The following is a 20,513-nucleotide window of genomic DNA, read 5'->3' as shown; positions in this document are numbered from 1 at the left end:
GGGGATGGAGTTGCCTAAAGAAGCCATTTCTGTGTTACATGAAGGACTGATGCTGAATAATGCAGACAGATTTTGTCTGGTAGAGTTGCTGCTACATGCACAAGGTGGCAAGGCCTCAATAATGAGGAGTAATGATGGAGGCATCCTGGTGCAGGAACTGTCAGGATCTGAAAAGGATGCAGCTTCTACAGGCAACATCAGACATCTTCACCACATTGGGCATGGAAAGGTTTTCCCTTCTCTCTTGTCTCCTCTTTCTTTCTTTTTTCTTTTTTTTTTTTTTCCCCCCCACAATGCTATTTGGGCAACATATTTAAAATCTTTATTTAGATATAAAATAAAAGCAGCTGGTTTTGTTATTTTTATCACTCCCTCCTGAGTGTCATATTCCTTGTGGTCTTCTGGCCTGTAAACTCTTGCTTTTTTTCTTTCTCATTAAAAGATACAAAATAACCAAAGTAACTCCACCTAGTCCATGCTTTTTGTGGAAAGAGGTTGTCTTCAAAATCTTTCTAGAGACAAAGGTGCATTCCCAGCTCATGCTGTGGTCTTGGGTGAGAGAAGAAGCAGAAGAAATACAAACCATCTTTCAAAAAAAAAAAAAAACCAAATCCACCCTACTAGCCCACCCTACTGTATCAAAGAGATTCCACTACTGACATCCAGCTAGCAAGCACAACTTTAGGAGCAAAGGGTAGCTGTATTTTAAAGCCAGTCTTAAAGGTTTCACGTCTCTGCTTTCAGTGGAAGTATGCTCTGGGGCAGGAAGCTTTGGAGGTTGGGGCAGGAAAAGAACAGAGACGTCAACTGAGGCAACAAAAGGTCTGGAGATGCTCAGAGATCCTTGCAGATGGGAATCCCGAAGTACAGTTTTAATACAGCCATGAGGTTTGAGAAAGTATTTTTCTGTTTTTCCACTTAGCACTGACCAGCAGCAGAAGAGATATCTAAAATTCATATCTTCTGTGTTTGTTTTTTTAGTTAGTTGTGGGTGTCTTTTTTTTTCTCCAATGCCACAAGTATACAGAAAAAGTAGATGATATGGGTCTGTACGACTGGAATTGCACTGGGAAGAAGCCCTTTGGAACAAAATGAAAGTCTGATACTTCAATTGTCTCATTACAGGATGAAAATAAACATGGAAGTAAAAATTATGCTCTGCACACAAATGCCCTGGTGGGAGAGCAGCTTCAGCTACTCCCTTATACCTGGGGTTTCCAATACTGGCAGAAAAGGATTAGGAAAACAGCTGAGAAGAAAATCAAGGGAAGAGATAAGGCAAAACCTTGCTAGTCAAGAAAGGTTGCTTAACTGCTTCAGAAGGGATGGAGAAAGGAGAAATGGAATTACCCAAAATTACTTAGGAATTACAAACTTAACAGTTCCCTAATAACAACTTTCTGGAAACCAATTCCCTCATTAATTGAGCATGTCTATCTAATTGAACTGTATCTTCAGCAGTTTACTCTATCCATCGATGAAATTCCACATTTGTGCCTCCACCCCCAAAAAATTTTATCTGTGATTTAGGCACAACACGAGCTTCCACAGGCCTGTTCACTGGTGTCACTGGAGCTACCTCCCAGACCAATATGGACCAGGACTTAGGAATATTTCCTAGTCTTGGGCTTTACTCTTCATTCCTGCCTCCCACAGACTCTCTCTTTGATAAGAGAGAGAGACACTCTGCATCACTCTGTGGACACCTCACTCTTACCATGGAAGAAGCTCAAGCTCCTTACTTATTTCAAATTGCAATGCTGGGAGTGAATGGCCTGAGTACCCGCCCCCTTTCTTTCATCAGTCTCGGGCACCAGAGGAGTCCACACCTTTTGTCTGCCTCCATTCACTGCACCTAAGCAAAGGAATAACTCATCTCCCTCACATCTCCTGAGGTTTCCAGAGACACCTCCTCACCAGCAAGGAAGGATGTCCTGCTGTGTAACAGCACCCCTGTACAGGCACCCTTCTCCCCAGGACATTGTCCCATGCCCCTTCTCCTTCACCTTGGGGGAGCAGTGGCTGTAGGAGTGGAGAGCTCCTGGGAACAGGGTGGGGAAGGGGAGAGGCAGACTGCCAGGAGAAGGATGGTCCCTTGAGATCAGGCCACAGTCAGAGGCACATTGTGCATCCACATCAGCCCCTGCCCTAGCGCTGACCTGCCTTTCCTTTAATGCTTTCTGTTTTGTGTTGTTTTTCCTAATTTTTTTTAGTTCCAAGAAGGATAAAACAGAGAAGGTAAGTATAAAGAGCATTAGTGGGCACCATAAGACCATGCAGGAGAGATCAATGGAGCAAGAATCAGAGGAACAAAGGAAAAAAAAAAAAAAATGGAGAATCCTAAAAAAGATGTTACTGATGGGAAGAAGGAGAGAAAAAAGAGAATCTTAAAGAAAAGTTGTCTAAAGAACAGTGCATCAAAGGAGATGAACTCAAAAAAAGTTCATAGATTTTGGGTTATACATTCCTCTCAGCAAAAGGTACAAAAGTAAGTCACATTAAATATGCCATTGCCACTCATCTTTTAAAAATGAAAGGGGTAAAGAAATAAAAAGGTGGATAGAAAAGATAATGTGCATAATGAAATGCCTCATTTATGTGATACCTGTGCTTAAGGAGCAGTTGCCAGGTTAAGAGGAAGGGTGGGAAATAGTACCCCTTTTGAAAGATGACATCTGTGATGAATCTAACAAGAGATTTAAAAATCTAGTCAAATCAAAAAGAAAGCCAATGAAGGTGAATGCAGCAGAATATATTTTGGGAGCAAAGTACAATAAAAATTGTGCAAATGCCACTAACAAGGTAACATTTACCGTCCTGTCTTAATATTGTTTGATATTTACTGTCCATGTCCACACTTGTAAATAAGGACTATCACCTAGCATTTGAGCAGGTTCTCAGAGTTTATTATCTGGACAATTTTTCTTTGCAATTTACACATACAGATCCCTTACAGCAAATAGTGATGATGGTACTCATTCTCATTCAAGTGTTTGTGTTAAAGAACCAGACCTGAAGCTTCCTCAGTTTCACCCATATATAAGGATAAAAGATTATACCTGCAGATAAAAGGACTGCAAATAATGCACAGGTGGAATAAAAAATAATTAAAAAAAGATCTTGGAAAAAGAGAAAGATTGTCTGAAAAATGAGGATGCTATTCAAGGGACAACTCAAGGCACCTCACTGACCGAAGAAGAGTCAGCTACACACCAAGGGGAGGAACCATCTATGCTAGAAACACCAGTAAGAAAACCAAAGGAGGCTGTGATGTTGCAATGTCCATTTATGTTGGGAACATATAATTGTAGTGACTGCAGCAGCCTGGTCAAAAATAAAGGGATAAACCAAAGCAAAGAAGATTCTGTTTAGATATTAAGGAAACAAAACTTTGTCGTTTCAGAGATAATGACTGTCTGGAGAGACTCTGCAGCCCTCAAGTCAATGTATATACAAACAAAACACATTGAGTTGTACACATGCCACTTGAGGGCTCCACAGTCTGCAACGGCGTGGGGGGGGGGGGGAAATCCAGCCTCAGAGAACTCCTCTTCCCCTTCACCTCTTCAATATTGGGAATTCAGCATATCTTCAACTCATAGGAGACAAAAGCAATCTGTTCAGCATAGTTAGATCAAAAGGCAGACTGGTGTGAGTCACAACCACTTAGCAACTTGCTTAAATGAATTCTGGACACAGAATATGTTAAAATGATTTGCTGATAATTTTGCTTGAAGATGTTGGGATTAAAAACTTATTTTCTTTAATTCCCTGTAGCTATTAAAATTCTTTTAGCAAAATTCCTGTATTTTATGTACCTTTTATAGTAAGTCCAGTGTTATGCACCTACTATAATAAGTGCAGTGTTAGTTCTATGCACAATATCTTTACCTAGAAGAGACATAAAAAATATGTCAGTTTTAAAATCTAAATTGAAAGAGCTGTTTTTCACTATGCATAAAAAAAATAATTGGAAGAGCTGCAAATAAATCACTGGCTTTTCCAACTCCTAGTTCCAGTTACATATCAAAACCAGCCTTTCCTCACTTTGGTGGTCTGCTTTGGCTTTAATTTTTTTTTTTTTTTTTTATAAATAACATCCTAAATGCATTACTATAGGTCTTGTTTTCTGGAACTGTTTGTTGCCCTCCTATTTTTTGTTTCTTAGGAGACTATTTGGCATTTATGGTTTCAGTCATATTAGGGGTACAATTTGAAAAAGTCAACTCTAGATATTTTATTATTACACATTATTGCTTTCTAGATGGAAAAATGTTGTTGTTGGGTTTTAAGGCACCGGTTGAAGTTGATCTTGCCTGATTTTTCAGGTTTTAATTCCAACTCAGCATGGCTGTGACCAACAGGCTGGCAATCCACCAGCTGCATTCTGCCTCTCTTGCTCCTAATTATTTAGCTCTCCAGTTTTTCTCCCTTGTCGGTTCTGTTCTGGTCACCGCAATTAATTCCCATTTCTTAGTCCTGTATTCACCTTCAACTCATTAATTTCTGGCCAGACTCCACCACTGTTTTGGCTCAGCATTTTGCAATTTATCTCATCACTATTGTAAGGCCCTTTTTCTCCCTCTTTGGATTTCTAGGGTTGAAGGACTGTTTTTACTTGCTTCTTACAGAAGAATGGGTGACTATTTTGCTGTTTTCAGGTAGGTGCCAGGATAGATTCTGCCTCTCCTACCTTCACAGGCTGGTCTGGGAGCACAAAACCATCTGAAGTGTGCAGAAGCACCATCAAACACTTTATCCTGTAGGCTTTAGAGCTGTTTAATGTACCAGGATGTTTGGGGAAAGAGACTGACTGATGAACCCCAACTCTCAGATGAAAGTTCCAAGCTCCAACCAGTTATTTTAAGGAATATTACAATTAATATCCCTTATGAGGGTGTTTTAAGCTTCTTGGGCAGAGCCAGGAGGCACTGAGTGATGCCTTTTCCCTAGAAGATAAGAAATATGGTCCCTTCAGAGTGATTTTCTCTCTTGGTCCTTTTTTCCTGAGCAGATTTGTGGCTTCACTGACATTCTTAATTGGTAAATTGTTGTGTAACCAAAGTCAAACTGCAGCTGCTCGGTTAATGTACAAGCATGCCTTAATCTGAGATAATCTTAATTCTTGAAGTGGATCTTTGTATAAATTTGGAAACACAAATTTAGCTTTTCTCTGTGGGGGAGAAAAAAGGAAGTTTGTGCCTGCTTGGAGTTTCCAGTCCCAGTATTGTGTCACTGGCAGATGACAGCGATGAGGTGAAGTATCAGAAGATTGCAGATAAACCTTTTAAAAAATCATCTAGTTGTAGGATTGATTTTGTTTGGGCCAAGTTCACTCATATGTAGCAGGGGAGCTGTATCACTTGAAACTAAGCTCAAATGAAACCTTAACACAGCTCCCTGACTACATTGAAATCCTTATTAGTAATGCCCGGTTTTACTTTAGAGACATCATGTTAAATCCTGTGCAAATACAGGGAAAGATAGCCATTCAATACAGACTTCATATTTCTTGAAAGGAAATGTCCTGGATTCAGCTGGGATAGATTTCACTTTCTTCCTAGTAGCTGATGCAGTGCTGTGGTTTGGATTTAGCATGAGAATACTGTTGATAAGACACTGATGCTTTTGGTGTTGTGGAGCAGGTCTTACCCTCAGTGAAGGACTTTCCAGTTTCCCATGCTCTGCCAGGGAGCAGGTGCACAATAAGTTGAGGCAGCATCATGAGGACAGCTGATCCGAGCTGGCCAACAGGATATTCCATACCACAGAACACCAAGGTCAGTATAGAAACCGGGGCAGTTGGTCAAGAGGGGCCGATCGCTGTTCGGGGGGCTGAGCATTGGTCAGCGGGTGGTGAGCAATTGCATTGTGCATCACTTGTATTTCTTGGGTGGGGGATTTTACTCCTTCCTCTCTTGCTCTCATTTTCATTAAGATTACTGTTATTATGAATATAAATTTTTTCAATTATTAAATTTTTCTTATCTTGTCCCATGGGTTTTACTTTTTCCTCTTCTCCTCCCAATCCCACTGGAGGTAGGGGGGAGTGAACAAGCAGCTGCTTAGTTTCCAGCTGGAGTTAAACCATGACAGGAAAGAACTAGAATAAGTACTGAATGGGTTCAGGAATTCAAATGCTCCGTGACTTTTTATCAACCAGTTGGTGTTGCAAAGTGATTTTGAAAAAAATATTTCTTAGGGTGAAGTTGCATGAAATGCCTAATGCTTGGATTTGAAACATTAGGTATTTGACGGAAGTGATTCTTTGAAGCAGACAGTGGTATCTAATTAGTTAACTACTAAGGCAAAGGAGGCAATATACCAGTTGACGAAATTGGTGGCAGCAGGAGTTTGGAAATAAATATCTCTATTTGGCACTGAGAAGTGAAGCAGAGCTCAAATTTCTGTGGATTGCCTGGCCCCAAGCTCATCTCTCAGAGCTCACATTTCTGTGGTAAAATTAAATCTCAGTTTAAGATCTGTGGTTCAGTGTGGCTACTTAGTAAAATTTGTGTGACGTCCCTAGGTTGTGAATATTTTCAGTTGACCTGTATGGAGCTCTCAGTAAGACCCAGCTCTGATGGGGCATTTCCATAAAAGCTTAGTAGAATTCTGCTAGCAAAACCAGAGACACTTTAAAGCAGTAATTGTCATCCTAGCTAGAAACCAGAAACACAGTGCCATGTGAAAACAATGAACAAATAGAAATCCCAAACCTCAAGAAACCTCAACTGAGCAGAATATGGGGAACAGCCATTCATGGATTTAAAATGCATTTTGTACTGGGTTCACTCAGACTGCATCTTTAAAGATGCTGCATTCCTGGTTATGGCTGCACCAGACTACTGCCAGAGCCAGTGGAGAAGTGAGTGCTCCCAGCAGAAGGCAGCTCAGCTGCCTTCTGCCCAGAGCTGCTCTGTGCAACTATCCTGTCCCTAATAGCATCAATGCAGGTGGTTTTCCAATGCTAAATGAGATGTCTCTGGTAGTAATGCATTCAAATTGATCATCTGCTTGTATCTATGACTGTCCCACTTCGTGTGTTCATGTTTAGGATTCATAGTCCCTTTGAAACAAGATTCTCAATATCAAACCACAGTCAGCATGACAGATGGTACTAGAGTTGGCTGTCCTGAGTCTATTCTGTGCATTGCTAAAAAGGCTTGTTCATCCTGTGCACACTACCATGCCCTGGAGGTATCAGCATTTTGTCATTTGACTTAGTTCCCATTCTTTCTTTTCTACTCTGAGATTCTGTCTACTATCCTTACATCACCTCTATCAGTCAACAGTGTTGTTTCTTAGGCCAAGCAGATTTCTGGTTCCAGCTTAGATTAGCTTCAGAAGCTCCGTACCTACTGTCTCACGGGCAACATCAACACACACTCATAAATCTGTCAACAGGTCTCTGTGTGAGTAAGCTTGGCAGTGGACGCACAACAGCGTCCCCGAACAGAGCCCTGGAAATGACAGCCTCCTCCTGCGTTACTACTAGAGGTTTACTCCACAGACTGTGTACTTAGCACTCCCAAAACACTACCTTTTCAGCTTAAAATGTTGCCTTATAGCACAAGTGACAGCAAGGAGAAAGAAGCCCTGTCCTTCCTATTTAGCAAGTATACCCTTGTGTTCTCAGCCAGCTTTGTTCATGTCCATTCCTAAGGAAGTGCAGTTCAGTCAGTCCGGTCTGGGGTAGCGACTGAATCGCTGGGCAGGCTGCGCTCTTACAGAACGGGCCTAGCTTAAAGAACGGTTTGCTTATGCAATGACAAGCAAGCGGCAAAGGTCTCTCTGCTGCTAGCTTGATAAAAAGAAAAGAAAAAGTAAATGATTATCAATAAAGTGTGTTTGGTTAGGTGTCACTGAGAGAAAGAAAATGCCATTTCATGTCACTTTTTAGAAAGCACAAGGTGTGTAACTTTTGGGGATCATTTTGCTCAACTAATCTTCAGATTCAATATTAAAATCTCAAACTTCCCAAAGGAAAGAGATTCTGCATCTTTTAATGAAAGATAAAACAACAATATAAACATACACAAATTTACAGAGAAAGGATCAACTTTAATACATCTGAAGTAAAAGGTGTTCTTTTTTTAAATATGGTATAAAAATAAATGCAAGAAACATTAACAGAGAATATACAGACAACAGACAAAGACACAGGCTTTCTTTCTCAATGTGAATACATCAGTGAAATGAAACCTTCTGTGCTAATTTATTGTGCAATAAATGTGATGCCATATGTATATTTATTAATATATGCATTTTTTACATTTCTTCCAGTTTTTGATTGACGTATTTTTTTAATAAACTGTGCCTAGCAGAAGCTTTTTTTTCACTGTACTTGAGCTTGCAGAAAATAAAAAGACACAGATCCAGCTTGATATGAAGGAGGAAGTGAGCAGACAGTTTTCGAAATGGAGGCATCGAAAGGCTAGAGAGTCCCTCGGAGTCTGTAATGCCTTAGTATACACAAAAGAAAACAAGTCAGGTCCTTGCTCATGCAACATCTTGTTCTACTGTCCTCTGAGTCAGGCAATCAGTGAGCTACAAAGTATGTATAATGATTTGAGTCTGCTTCCATGCTACAAGGTGATCCTTTTAGTAGGACTGCACTAGACTGGTTAACCTCTTTGATGTGAGCGATTTCCCCTGAGGAAAAGATAAAAACAAAAAACAAAAACAGAAAACAGAGGCATGATCACTGCAAACCTGTTCATCAGCAACCACTCAGTGTTGCCACATCACTCTCAAATAACTAGGGGCACCAACTGGAGTCTGTCAAATCTTAAACCACAGGAAGTCCTTACACTTAAACACCTCCACTGCCAGCCAGCCAGATTGCTTCACAGAACAAGCCAGCAAATTTAAAGGCCGTTTTTGAACGAGATTGGTTTTGGCTGATGAGAAACTGATGCTGAGGTTTTTGCTGTCAGTCACACCCAGAACTTGAAGAAGGCTACCGCCAGCAAGAGTGCCTTGTGCTGCAAAGATGAATGTGCAAACTGCAGTAGCTCTGTCACAGAGGACAAAAAAGCTACTTTCAAGTTAAGGTAAGAAAGTAAGAGGCAGATTGCATATAGGTAGGAAAGCAGCTTTTCCATAAACACAGCTATAGGTTTGCTGAGACCATATTTACTCTTTATAAAGAACATTGGTCAGGTATATTACATGTGACTGCATAAAACTGCTTTGAAGGTGTTGTATTTCCATATTGTTGTTTTCATCATCATTCCTCCTGTTGCAAGGATGTGGTTTCAATTTTTTAACAAGTTCTTTTAACAAGGTATAATGACTGTCCCACAAGAGCTAGGTCTACAGCATGAAGAAGATGGTGTTAGGTATGTCACTGGTGAATTTCAGGCAGATTTGAGCTTTATCTGAGCCAGACAAAAACCACAGAACAGGAATTAGCTCTCCTATTGCCACATAAAAGGAGTTAGCTCTCCAAGGGCCATCCTACTGTGGCTCTGATCCAACAGAGGCAGAGCTGGCACAGCAAGCTGACATCACAGGCATACCCTGACAATGTAACACAAATATATCATAAATAATTAAATAGAAAATGGCTCTAACTCACCAGTTATATATTTAGTACTTACATTTATTATATTGTTCATTTTAAGTGCCCAATTCAGAAATATCAAACTGATTTCAAGGACAATACAGTAAGAAATACTGTAACTATGGAGAGATGCTTCATTTTCGGCAGTAAATGGTAAATGAACTTATTCTGCCATATCAATAAATTGTTAAGTCATCTGCAGCATTACATCTCAGCGGAATTACACAATTTAATATCTATTGTCATTATCAATTAAATTGATGCTCATGGGGATCTGCAAGTTTGTCTTGAGCATTCGCTCATACACAATAGATCAGAGCAGGTCTTCATAAAAGGAAGAATAACTATTTTATTCTTTGTTCTGTGAAATACAAGTTGACCAAATTAGGGTGAATACTTCTCCTACAACATAATTTGAAAGGGAACTCATGATTTGCAATGTTGGGTTAGACTGCTCATCCATCAGGTTCACCATATCACCTGACAGTATTAAAACCTACTTCTTTTAAAGATGGAAAGTCTCCTTCCTGGCACTCTGTCTTCCCTGTATCTGCCACTTTCTACCTATATTAAATTCACAGCTTCTTGATACTTTTTCAGCCTTAAATTCTGTTTTCCTTTAATGCATCAGGTAAGCTGTCATAGTAAGACATCTTTTCTTTTTAAATAGTCTAAAATCCTCAACAGCAGTGTGGCCTTAGAATACAATCTAAAACATTAAAAGCATTTCCAAGATTAATGTTTTGTTAGGCAATTTTGTTAGACAATTCGTGACTTTTGGTGCTAGACATAATCTCAGAAAATTTTGAACATATGCTTATCTTTGCCTTTCATTAAGTTATTTGCACTTAAGTTTATAGGTGTACAGGCCTGGCTAATTTCTGTAAACATGTATGCGTTCCCTTTAGTACTGAACTGCATAACCCACTTAATTAAAATATTAACACCTGGCATTCTCAATTAGTTACATTTTACTCAAAACTACACTGGAAAGCTGCATAAACTCTTGTCGTGGTATAAAATCTGTGAAATAATTGTTTATTATTATTTGAAACTATTATTTAGGAGTTTCAAAATTTCTGGAATTTCTGGATGGACCATAACGAAACTCTAGCATCTCATGAATGAATTATGCTGTCACATAAACTAGGAAGTTTTGACCTAAAATCAGGCCAAAAAGTAATTACTTGATCTGATTTGTATAATCTTTTTCTACATATTGTTTGACTTTTCCCCTAGAGACACAGTGGGCTGTCATGACAATCTTTTTCTGTGTTCCACATCACTGGCTCCCTGGATATTGCTTGTCTTTGGATATTTTTTCTCCAAAGCCCTACAGTGATCAAGAACTCTCTGGATGATCCTCTCTTTCACCTCCCCTCCCTGACTCAGAGAAATCTCCATATGAGCAACAACAACTACAACAAATGGTCTTTTTCCAGGCATTAGTAGTTCTAATTTATCATAAAGTTGGAAAAGTGAGAGCTTAGGAGATACACCCTTCTTAAGAGATCTTCTTCAATGCTTATTCTGAATCATATGAAGTTCTCTGATTAGGAAAATAAGCTTTTAATACACAGAATCCATTGCAGCCCCAAATACAGAATTATCACATCTTCTTATAAGATCTGCAGGGACTTGTTATTTTCCAGTTTACAAAATATACCTTTCAAACTCTGTTCCAGAGTATACTTTTCCTTTAGCCCTCTGTGGTAGCATTTCATAATTCCTGCTTCTAGGAGATTTCTAGATTTACTCAATTTACAGACGGATGTAAGGCTTATCCATTGTGGGTCATAATTCAAGAGCTGAGCCTAGCTATTTGTTTCAGATGCAATGTTAACAGCATTTCCGTAGGCCAGATTTTGATTAGGGAACCTGCATCTAACAGGCTAGTTTTCAGAGTTGTAGCATATGAAGATGTTTCCTGTGCTAATGAGATTAAAGAAAGTTCGGGGGGGGGGGGGGGGGGGGGGTGAAGTCAGAAGTAGTTGATGTTTATCTGAATAATAAAAAGGAGATCCTTACTGTTTTCAATATATTCTTGCCATCAACATTTAGAAGCACACAGCCAAATTCTAAAGAGGATTATGATTTTTTGGCTGTATTAGTGCACTTTGGACATAACAATTGCAACTATTTAAGAATTTTACTAATAATGCAGAAGCCAAAATGGAACCCTGCACACATACCCTGACAAGAGAGTCAGAGTACGAGAAGACAACACAGCAGGTGGAGTGAACAAGTACATCTAAAAGTACAAAATCAATTGGTCTCAGCCTCCAGTCCCTATTTTAGCATATTAACTGTTTGACATAGAGTTGTCCTTCCAGCTTTACTTCTAGAGAATTTAGGGGGGGGAAATTGTAAAGCTATTTGCAGATGCTGCTAAATACAGTCATGCAGACTGACCCATTTATGCAGCATGACACTAAAACCTCAAATAATCCAGCAAAAAAGTCAGCAACAACCTCCATACATATGTGGCTTATAAGAAGCCAATATGAAATCTGTATAGGGGCTGGAATTGAAATGTATAACAGAAAAAGATCACGTCTTTTCCTTTTAGAAGATTAATTCTCTTCCTTTCTGCTAAGCAACCTCAGTGGTTCCTTTTTCATGTTTCTTTATTGCCAGTGCAGATGCTACTTCCCAGGACTGATACTGGTAGAACTAGAAAAGAGAACTCCACGCATCTGACGGGAAAAGAGAGAGGTAGCGTGAACCCCACTGTGAGCAAAATGAGATGTGGAGCAAGAAGCAAACCTCCTTGGTCTCACTGTTCCCCATCTGCTCATGTGTGAAACACCTGCAGCACACTGTCAGCTCTGCCAGATCAGCAGGGAAACCTTCCAAGTGACATTGCAGTGCACTACACTCAGAGCTGGTGTGTAAACAGCCCCTGACAGGGGCACAACTGGAGAGACAAGGGAGAAGAAGCAGTAAATCCCTTTCCATGTTCAGGGAGCCCTTGTTCTACCAGCACAAGGGAATTGCTTCAGCACTGCTCTGGGGTTCAGAATTCTGCTCCAGTTTCCACAGAGCACAGGATGCTGCTCTCAGCCATCTGTGCAGGTGTATTTCTCTTTCAGATGTGAGGAAGGGGACAAGGTTAGTATTTACTGAATTTGGGGCACAGGTTGTCAGTACAGCTGCAGTGCTAAGTGGTTACATGTGCAGGGAAATCCTTCTGCCTCTGGCTGAGATTTGCAGCCCTTTGTTCCCTTCTCATTAGGGCTGTACTCTTTCCTGCAATGATCTGAGGACAGGAGTCAGAGGCTGAACAACTGCTTTCCTGTTTTGGCTCACTCCAAATCCACTGACAGTCTCCATTTCTTTCTCCTTTTACACTTTGCATTTACTGATGAGCTGCTCTCACTTGTGATTAACCTAAAAACTCTTGTCAAATGGGGTAGTTTGAACTTGAATAACCATCTGAAGTGTAGGTCTCCAAGGGACCGATGCACAAGAAAAAAATTTTCAGTATGTTTGTCCTGGGCCTGACTCCTCAATAGCTCTCTCCAATTCTCATTCCTGTAAATAGCCTAAGAATCAGGTATATGTTTGTCAGCTGCAAAATGGCAGACACTGGCCCAGTACCTTACCAGTCTGTGCTGGCTCCCCACTTGGATGAACCTGGTTGTGCAAGTGTTACTCCTAAGCTCCTCTCTTCCAACACAGAGCACAGCAGCTTAGCTCCAGTCACTGCAGAACAGCACAAGGAGGCCGGTATTCACTGGCACGTCCTTTATGATTTTCCTCTGTAGGCATAATTCTTTAAAAAAACCCAAAAACTATGGGGATTTTACTAATTAGTAGGCCGAAATAAAAATTTCAATTATTTTATTTGTTCTTTTTTAGTCAAACATGAATAAGACTTCCTGAAATGGAAAAGGCCTTCATTTCTACAAATAGTTATTTTCATTCTTGTTTTGTATTTGTCAAATAAATAGCTTTATGATTTAGTTTTCTTCTGACCTAGCTACTTTTTTGTTTAAATTTTGGGAATGACCTGTAAGTAAACTCAAAATGAGATTCCACAGCTGATAACTGCATTGAATTTCTCGGACAATGCTATACTTGAGGAAAATCTAGCCCTTGGCAGGATTTCAGGACTAGATGGACTTTTGGTCTGGCACAGTAGGGCCTTGTGTACATAAGTTTTACCTATTCATATAGAAAAATTTCTTGATTAACAGATGAAATTGATTATTTATATGCTTTGTTGCTCTGAAAAAGGGATAGATTTTAACACGGAGAGAGACTACACTTGTTTAAACATTTGGACAATCTATGACCTACTGATAAGAACTGGGGAAGCTATTTTAATGAGTTTTAATTTCCATCTCTAGGCCATAATTCACAATGTCATGTTAAGTGGCATTGGATTGAAACTCCGTGAAAATGTGCTCTGTTCAATAGCCTTTGCATTTCACATCTCATGCATGAAATGGCCTATTGTTACTGGTTTGGAGGGGGGAAAAAATCAAAGGACTCTGGTCAGCCAGTTCTTTCAGGTAAGTGGGAGAAGAAAACTGTGTAGGATACGGGTAATACAAGACATAACAGTTTTAAACTCAGAATTATTAAATGGGGTCTTGTTTATGATGTTATGCATGGAGACAATTACAGTTTGATGGCTTTCTAGTTTAATATATGAACTGAACTTGGTCTGTTTTGTACTGGCTGTACTTCCCTAAGACCTCACAAGCTTAAAACAAGCACCTTTTTTTTGCTTTCTGTGTGACCGTGCAGCAACAGATAAAATGCTAACACTGATGGTGGTGTCTGAAGTCATGGCACCAACACATGAGGATGAAGGGTCTGCCCCTGGTAGCTCTAAGGAGGAAGGCTACCCCTTCTTACCCCACTAACTCGGTTCCTGGTAGGACAATAAAATTTGCATGGGGTGGAAATTAAATTAGCCCACTCCCCCTGTAAAGCAGGTCCCTTTGTCTCGACAGTTCCAGACCAGTAATAGCAGCTAAGCACCAGGCTGGGGCTCACAAAGTCCTGCTCAGTCTGCCACTGTCACAAGTCCTGCATGCACATGACAAATTACAGACAAAATTGTTCCTTAAAGAACCTCTTTGTTCCCGTTATCAGTGTATATTCACCCAGGTTTTTCCCCTCTAACGTAGATACTCACACTTGAGGTAGAGGAAATTTTCTGAGCTTTTTAATTTTTAATTTTTTTATAGTTTTTTTCCCCATGTGAATTCTTCACAAGAATTTCAGTTTTTAAATGCCACAGAAACTGCTGATTTCAGTCTCTCTACTGCTTTAGTATGCAATGAGATTCTCCTGCTCCATGACTTAGACCTTTAACTTCCCTAGTCCCTTGGGGACCTGCAGGTGACTGGACTTCTGTTATTCTCCAAGAGAAAGCTGAGGGGCTGAGCTAGGCAGGGAGAAGCCCAGAGCACACTGTCACTGCTCTCTGTGCCTCTGACTCAAAGCTGTGACACACATGGTTGCCCATGTTAGTCCAAGGCAATTCCCCTGTCTGATGGCTTCATTCCAGCAGCACTGAAGTGTATGTGCTCTATATTTTCACATAGTACCTGGGAGCATAAGTGAGGCAGACCAAGCATACCTGGGGTTACTACTCAGATACAAACTGTAAAGTGTTCAATAACAAACATTACATCTAGCAAATGCCAGTTTGCTATTACTTCTGTGTATTTTATGTGAATGCACATTCTAATTCTAGTTAGAATTCTAGAATGTGAATTCTAACACTATCCATATTGTCTGCTGCAGACTGCCGAAGGCATTAGCAATTTTGCACTATAAAATCTACAGAGCAGCTCATTAGTCAGTTTTTAAACTGAGCATTTAGGCCTTTCATGAAGTGTACCAACTTACTGAATTTTTTCTGGGAAGAAAACTCTTCAATGTCAAAGAAACTCAGAGCTGAGCCTAGTATATACCTCCACTTCTATTTTTTCTCCATCAGACTAAAATAATGACTCATTATAATAGGTTATTTCCATGAAATTCATGAAATAGTACAGAGTAATTTCCCTCTACAACGTTTCTAAACTTTCTATTTTAACAAATACTTTCTGTGGCAAGTATAACCCAATTTCAATTAATGTTGATCAGGAGCCTCTTAGAGTCAACAAATCAGATTATGAATTACGAGTCCATCTTCTCAGATTGAGTCCCTAGACACAGCCAAGGTTACTGAGGTTTTTTTAAACACTTCAAATGGAAAAAACTGAGTTCTAATTTAGTTTAATACAAACCCACTTTGATACAAGTGAGGAAAAAAATGCAGTGAAAATTAGTCTAAATATTGCAAACCATCAGAGAAGAGAAACTGTAATTTTCATCCCACTAAATCAGAGATGATAGCACTTATCCAAGTTGTAGAAGACCCTTTTCACACCTATTTTCTGTATTAATCAGTAGAACAGATCTATTCCATGGTCCCTCACTTCATAGTTGATCAAGTTAATCAGTACACTGTAGAATATTCTGAGAAATGTTTCCCTTATCCCTGCTGATTGGAACCACTGTACCAAGGTGGATAATTACATATTATAAACTCATCACAACCAAGAACAAAAGTGGAAGAACAAGGATGCCTGGTGGAAAGAGGTCCTGAGGAAGTGGGTGACATGAATTCAGTCGTCTTGGAAAAAAGCTTTGCATTTGAGCATCCTGATATTCTGGATTAATTTGCAAGCCTCAGACCTGTGAGTCTAGTAGAGATTATAGATCTAGCAGTGACATGTTTTTCTTTCATACCTGACCCGACTTGACAGACTCCACCCAGGTTAACAGGTAGTAGTTGGAAAAAAAGCAAAACCACAGATTTTATTTCACAGTTTGCTCTGTGAAAAAGAAAAAAATCTCCCTTCTCTATCGAGATACTAATGTCCAGAAATCCTCCTAGTTCACAGCTGGTTTATTGGGCCTGCCAAGCCTCTCTGGCATGCTGCTATTCTGGTACTTCTGCCCTGAGATTAGCAGGATGAAAATCGGGCACGGCGGCAGGGCACAATGCTCCAGTGTTTGTACCCAGAACTGCTGGTTTGTCTGTAACGCTGCTCTGGGAGGGATTTCAGTGTCTCGCAAGCTTATCTTCACGTTTCCCCTTTTTGTGCTGTATTCCCAACCCATCCACCTGCAGCTTGCTATTTCCCCCCTCATGATCACCCGTTTACATTATGTTTACCATAGCCAGTTCCCGACCCCTGGGCTGCCCAAAATGCCATGAATAAATGTAGCATTGCAGCTTGCCAGGCACTGTGACTGGGAAAAAGTTTGGTTCTCAGAGGTCCTGGATGTATTACCCACTCTATGCACTCTCTTTTACAGATTTTTTATTAATATGGAACTCCCTACTGAATTATAGTGGAATTATCATGTACAACACTATCATGTACAATGTTGTTTTATAGATCCAACCTGTTTAGACAACACACAAATCACAACTGCAACATGCTATGGCAACACCACCATGCAAAACATTGGGGTTTTTGTTTCAAACATTGGGATAGTTTCCTTTGTGGCTGTTTATTTACTTTTAGTGTCCTTTACTGACTTTGTCCCATTGAATCCAAATTTCTTCCTGATTACAGTGGATTCAAAGCATATTACAGGAAGCCTTTACCTATAAGAAAGTAGTTAAAGAATTACTATTTTGTTTTAAAATGTGAGATATTCCCACAGCCTCACAAAACTTTCACTGTGTTTGTTTCTTTTTGTGATTACTGGGAAGTATATATGTATTTTTTAAATACTTGAGGCAACACTCTTGAGCCTCATTATAGGGGAGACAGTTTCTGACAACTGCTTCTCCTTCCCTAGAAACTAAAAAAAACAAAAACCATGATCTTTGCTGAAAGCTCTCATATTTTTCACTTCAACACACACAGCTCCACTGACCAGGTCACAGAAAAAGCCACAGACGCACACACACACACACACACAGCAGCGTCACCTGCACAATTCAACAGACAATGCAGACAAACTTGAGTATAATCCAAGATCTTTCTACCTCTTTTCATAACAGGTTAGTGCTCGCCCTCAGTGTTGGTGTACAGTTTTTATGGCATGGAAAAATAGGGATGTTTCTGCCCTACAAAAATAAATGCGTTGAATTCTTTAGTTTGAACTTTCACAATGTAAAAAAAAAAATCCCAAAGAAACTGGATAAGTAAAAAGAATCCCAAATATAATGAAATCAGTGGATCTTTTGGCAGGTGGCAAAAGAACGCCCACACAAAATCTACCAGCCTTTATTTTTTTTACCTTTGAAAAATAGCTTTCGAAAGTTATACATTGAAAAGAAAAAAAATCAGTTCTTGTAGTCCATTATGAAAATGAATCCAAATCAAACCCTTGCACATAAACAATATGAATTCTTTGGCCCTGTAGAAGCTGTTAGACATCAAGGAAGATGGGGAAATTATTATTGTTTGTTTTTTCCTGTGCCCAATTAAAAAAAGGGGGACAAAGTCTTTTTTAGTAAAATAAAAAGAAGACAGGATGGAAATCCAACGTATTCAACTGTTTTAGACTTAGTATTTAAGAAGGCACCAGAAAAAGAAACATCAAGCATGTTTTCACAGATTTTTTACTAAAATTATAGGGGGGGGAAATGACTAATTTCATGCTTCCTAATGCAAAAAGCATGGCTCCCAAAGGTCCATTCCTCCATGTGTGACTATTGAGATCAGTGGGAAAGGGACTAGGGAGGAGGGGTTGTAATGAAAGCACACTATAAAGCTGTCATTCCCAGGAAAATCCACAAGCTGTGATGAATATACTTTTAACCCTCAGGTTAGAGAAGCAAACGGGAAAGTAGGGATCAGTGAGGGGAAGGGGAGAAGGATGTCCCATCAGGCTTACTAGTCTTCCGAGGCAACAAACTTACCACATTGCGTGTGAATTTCTCAAAAGATGTTCGACGATCCAGAGTGTTTTCCAACTTAAATTTGAAATAAATGAAACAAAGGAAACAAAAAGAAAAAGGAGGGGAAAAAGAAAAGCAAGAACAATGGAGTAGAAAAGAAGGTTTGATGAAACAATGGACTGCAAAACAAAGTTTGTATAAATCAGGAAGCAAACACAGGTATGAGGCTGTAAAGGGACTTGGCAAAACAGGGGATGGGCAAAACAGATATAGTACTCGACAAAAATAATTTTTCATGGGGATCAAACTGGTTTGAATTTAAAGAAAAACTGAAAGTAAAAAGAAATAATGAAGTGCACATCTTGTGTTAATGAACTGACATTCACAAACTTAAGGACTTCACACGGACAGTTGAAGCTTTCTGGTATTTTCAACATCTCTCTCTATATTGGATCTTCAGAAATCAATGTTTGAACAAAAAACAAAATCACACAGTACTTTCACATAATTTTAGGTTGTCATTATAAACAATAGAATGCTACAGTGTTAATAACTACCTTGTTCCTGTAACAGTCAGGGCCCTGATTTTGCAAGGCACAGGGCTCCCAGCTGATTCTAGGAGATTACTGTTTAGAGCCCACTAACAGAACTATTTATCATCATGGAAATCTGCATTGTACAAGCTGCTCCACATACTCTGGGCTGTGGCTATTCAGAACCCATTCCATGATCTGGACTTTTCTAAGCAAATATTACATACCAAGTCATGAACCTCTGTTTGCCAAAGTGTGACATGATCAATCTTTCAGGTCAGATTCCTAGCCTACTCAAAACTATTCATGATGTAATAGGGAAAGAAACAAAATTAGGAAGCCCCTATATTTATAGTTGAAGTTAGAAGTTATTAATATGAGTAAGATTGTTTCTAAACACATTCTGTAGCTTTCATAGGTGGAATAAAGAGAACAACAATTATTACATAAGCAAACTTGCAAACATGAAAGACTATTCTTCTGGGATTTTATTTTATTTTTTTTAATGTATTTGTAAAGCACTTTGCAATTTAAGGTGCTTCATAACAGAGAAAACAGTACAATATGGGATGTAAAAATAAAAATAAGTTTTGCTAGATTAACTTATTGAAACATGCCCGCATGCAGGATATATACACATATATGTATATTGAACTCCTGTGTGTATGTGACCCTCCAAAAACGCCAAGCTGGTCACCTACCAGATATCCAGTTGCACTGGCACAGGGGAGAGAAGACTGAGTATTGTTGCAAACATAACCACTGCTTTGCACAGTGGCAAGACAAAGGCAAGATGGACCAATACCTTTTTCTTGGCCTGTAGCAGCTCCTGGTAGGCACTGGATCGTATAAAACGAGGATAAGAATCACTTTTCATCAGTTTGTAAATGTGCTCCTGAAAAGGAAAGGAGGAGCTGTTACTCCCTTGAAAGAAGACACATGTAAAATGGGAGGCAGCCACACGTTTTGGCTGTGGAATGTACACCAGCTAGCACTACTATGAATAGGAAGCATTACAGGACAGCAGGTTTCAATTCTGAAGCTAAGGCTTAATTGCTTTCTATTCTTAAAGCAGAAATACCACCCATTTCTTATATATAATTACACAACACACCTTTCTTTAATTTATAGACCAAATTTTCCAGTACAAAATTATTTTCTAAGAATTGACAACCGAGTCCTAGCTTAAGGCCCAACTTCAAACCTCCCTTACATTAGTTAGTTTAGCTAAGTGATGAAATTAGGAGATTTGGGTCCTTCCTCATCAGGTTTTCTGAATTAGTTTCTGGAGACACTCTTGTGATTTCAGAGGCTAGGAAGAGGTACTAGGTTTTGTGCTTAGGTTAGTGAGGATTTCCCCTGGCTACTCTTGAAAACATTCTTTGACAGATGTTTAGTCTGCTCACCAGCTAATATAAAAAGGAATACACATATGTAAATTGAAAAACAGTTCCAGGGTAATCTAATTTTCAACATATTAATTCTTCAGAAGCGTATAAAAATTTGGAAACTTTTATCCAGAAAATAAATTACCAGAGCAGCT

The 20,513-nt window shown here is 39.4% G+C and overlaps 1 protein-coding gene across 11 annotated transcripts in view; it reads right to left on the bottom strand.

Moving 5' to 3' along the window:
• Window positions 1-20,513, bottom strand: part of RGS7 (regulator of G protein signaling 7) — a 246,431-nt gene that overhangs the window by 8,643 nt on the left and 217,275 nt on the right. For 2 of the 11 annotated variants that reach the window (XM_032102205.1, XM_032102206.1), the window contains 3 exons: window positions 19,776-19,865; window positions 18,459-18,512; window positions 4,090-8,465 (listed from right to left, as the gene is read on the bottom strand). In XM_032102205.1, the coding sequence (XP_031958096.1) occupies window positions 8,307-8,465; window positions 18,459-18,512; window positions 19,776-19,865 (303 nt within the window). In that variant the 3' untranslated portion in view covers window positions 4,090-8,306. Of the gene's footprint in view, window positions 1-4,089; window positions 8,656-17,127; window positions 17,193-17,579; window positions 17,661-18,458; window positions 18,513-19,775; window positions 19,866-20,513 lie in introns of those variants that run through there. The other 9 variants (XM_032102209.1, XM_032102210.1, XM_032102211.1 and 6 more) reach the window with 9 other exon arrangements.

The sequence above is a fragment of the Corvus moneduloides genome, chromosome 3 (assembly GCF_009650955.1).
Source record: "Corvus moneduloides isolate bCorMon1 chromosome 3, bCorMon1.pri, whole genome shotgun sequence".
Taxonomy (NCBI): Eukaryota; Metazoa; Chordata; class Aves; order Passeriformes; family Corvidae; genus Corvus; species Corvus moneduloides.
Note: the sequence above shows the minus strand (reverse complement) of the source record. Positions and strands in the feature narration are given on the sequence as shown.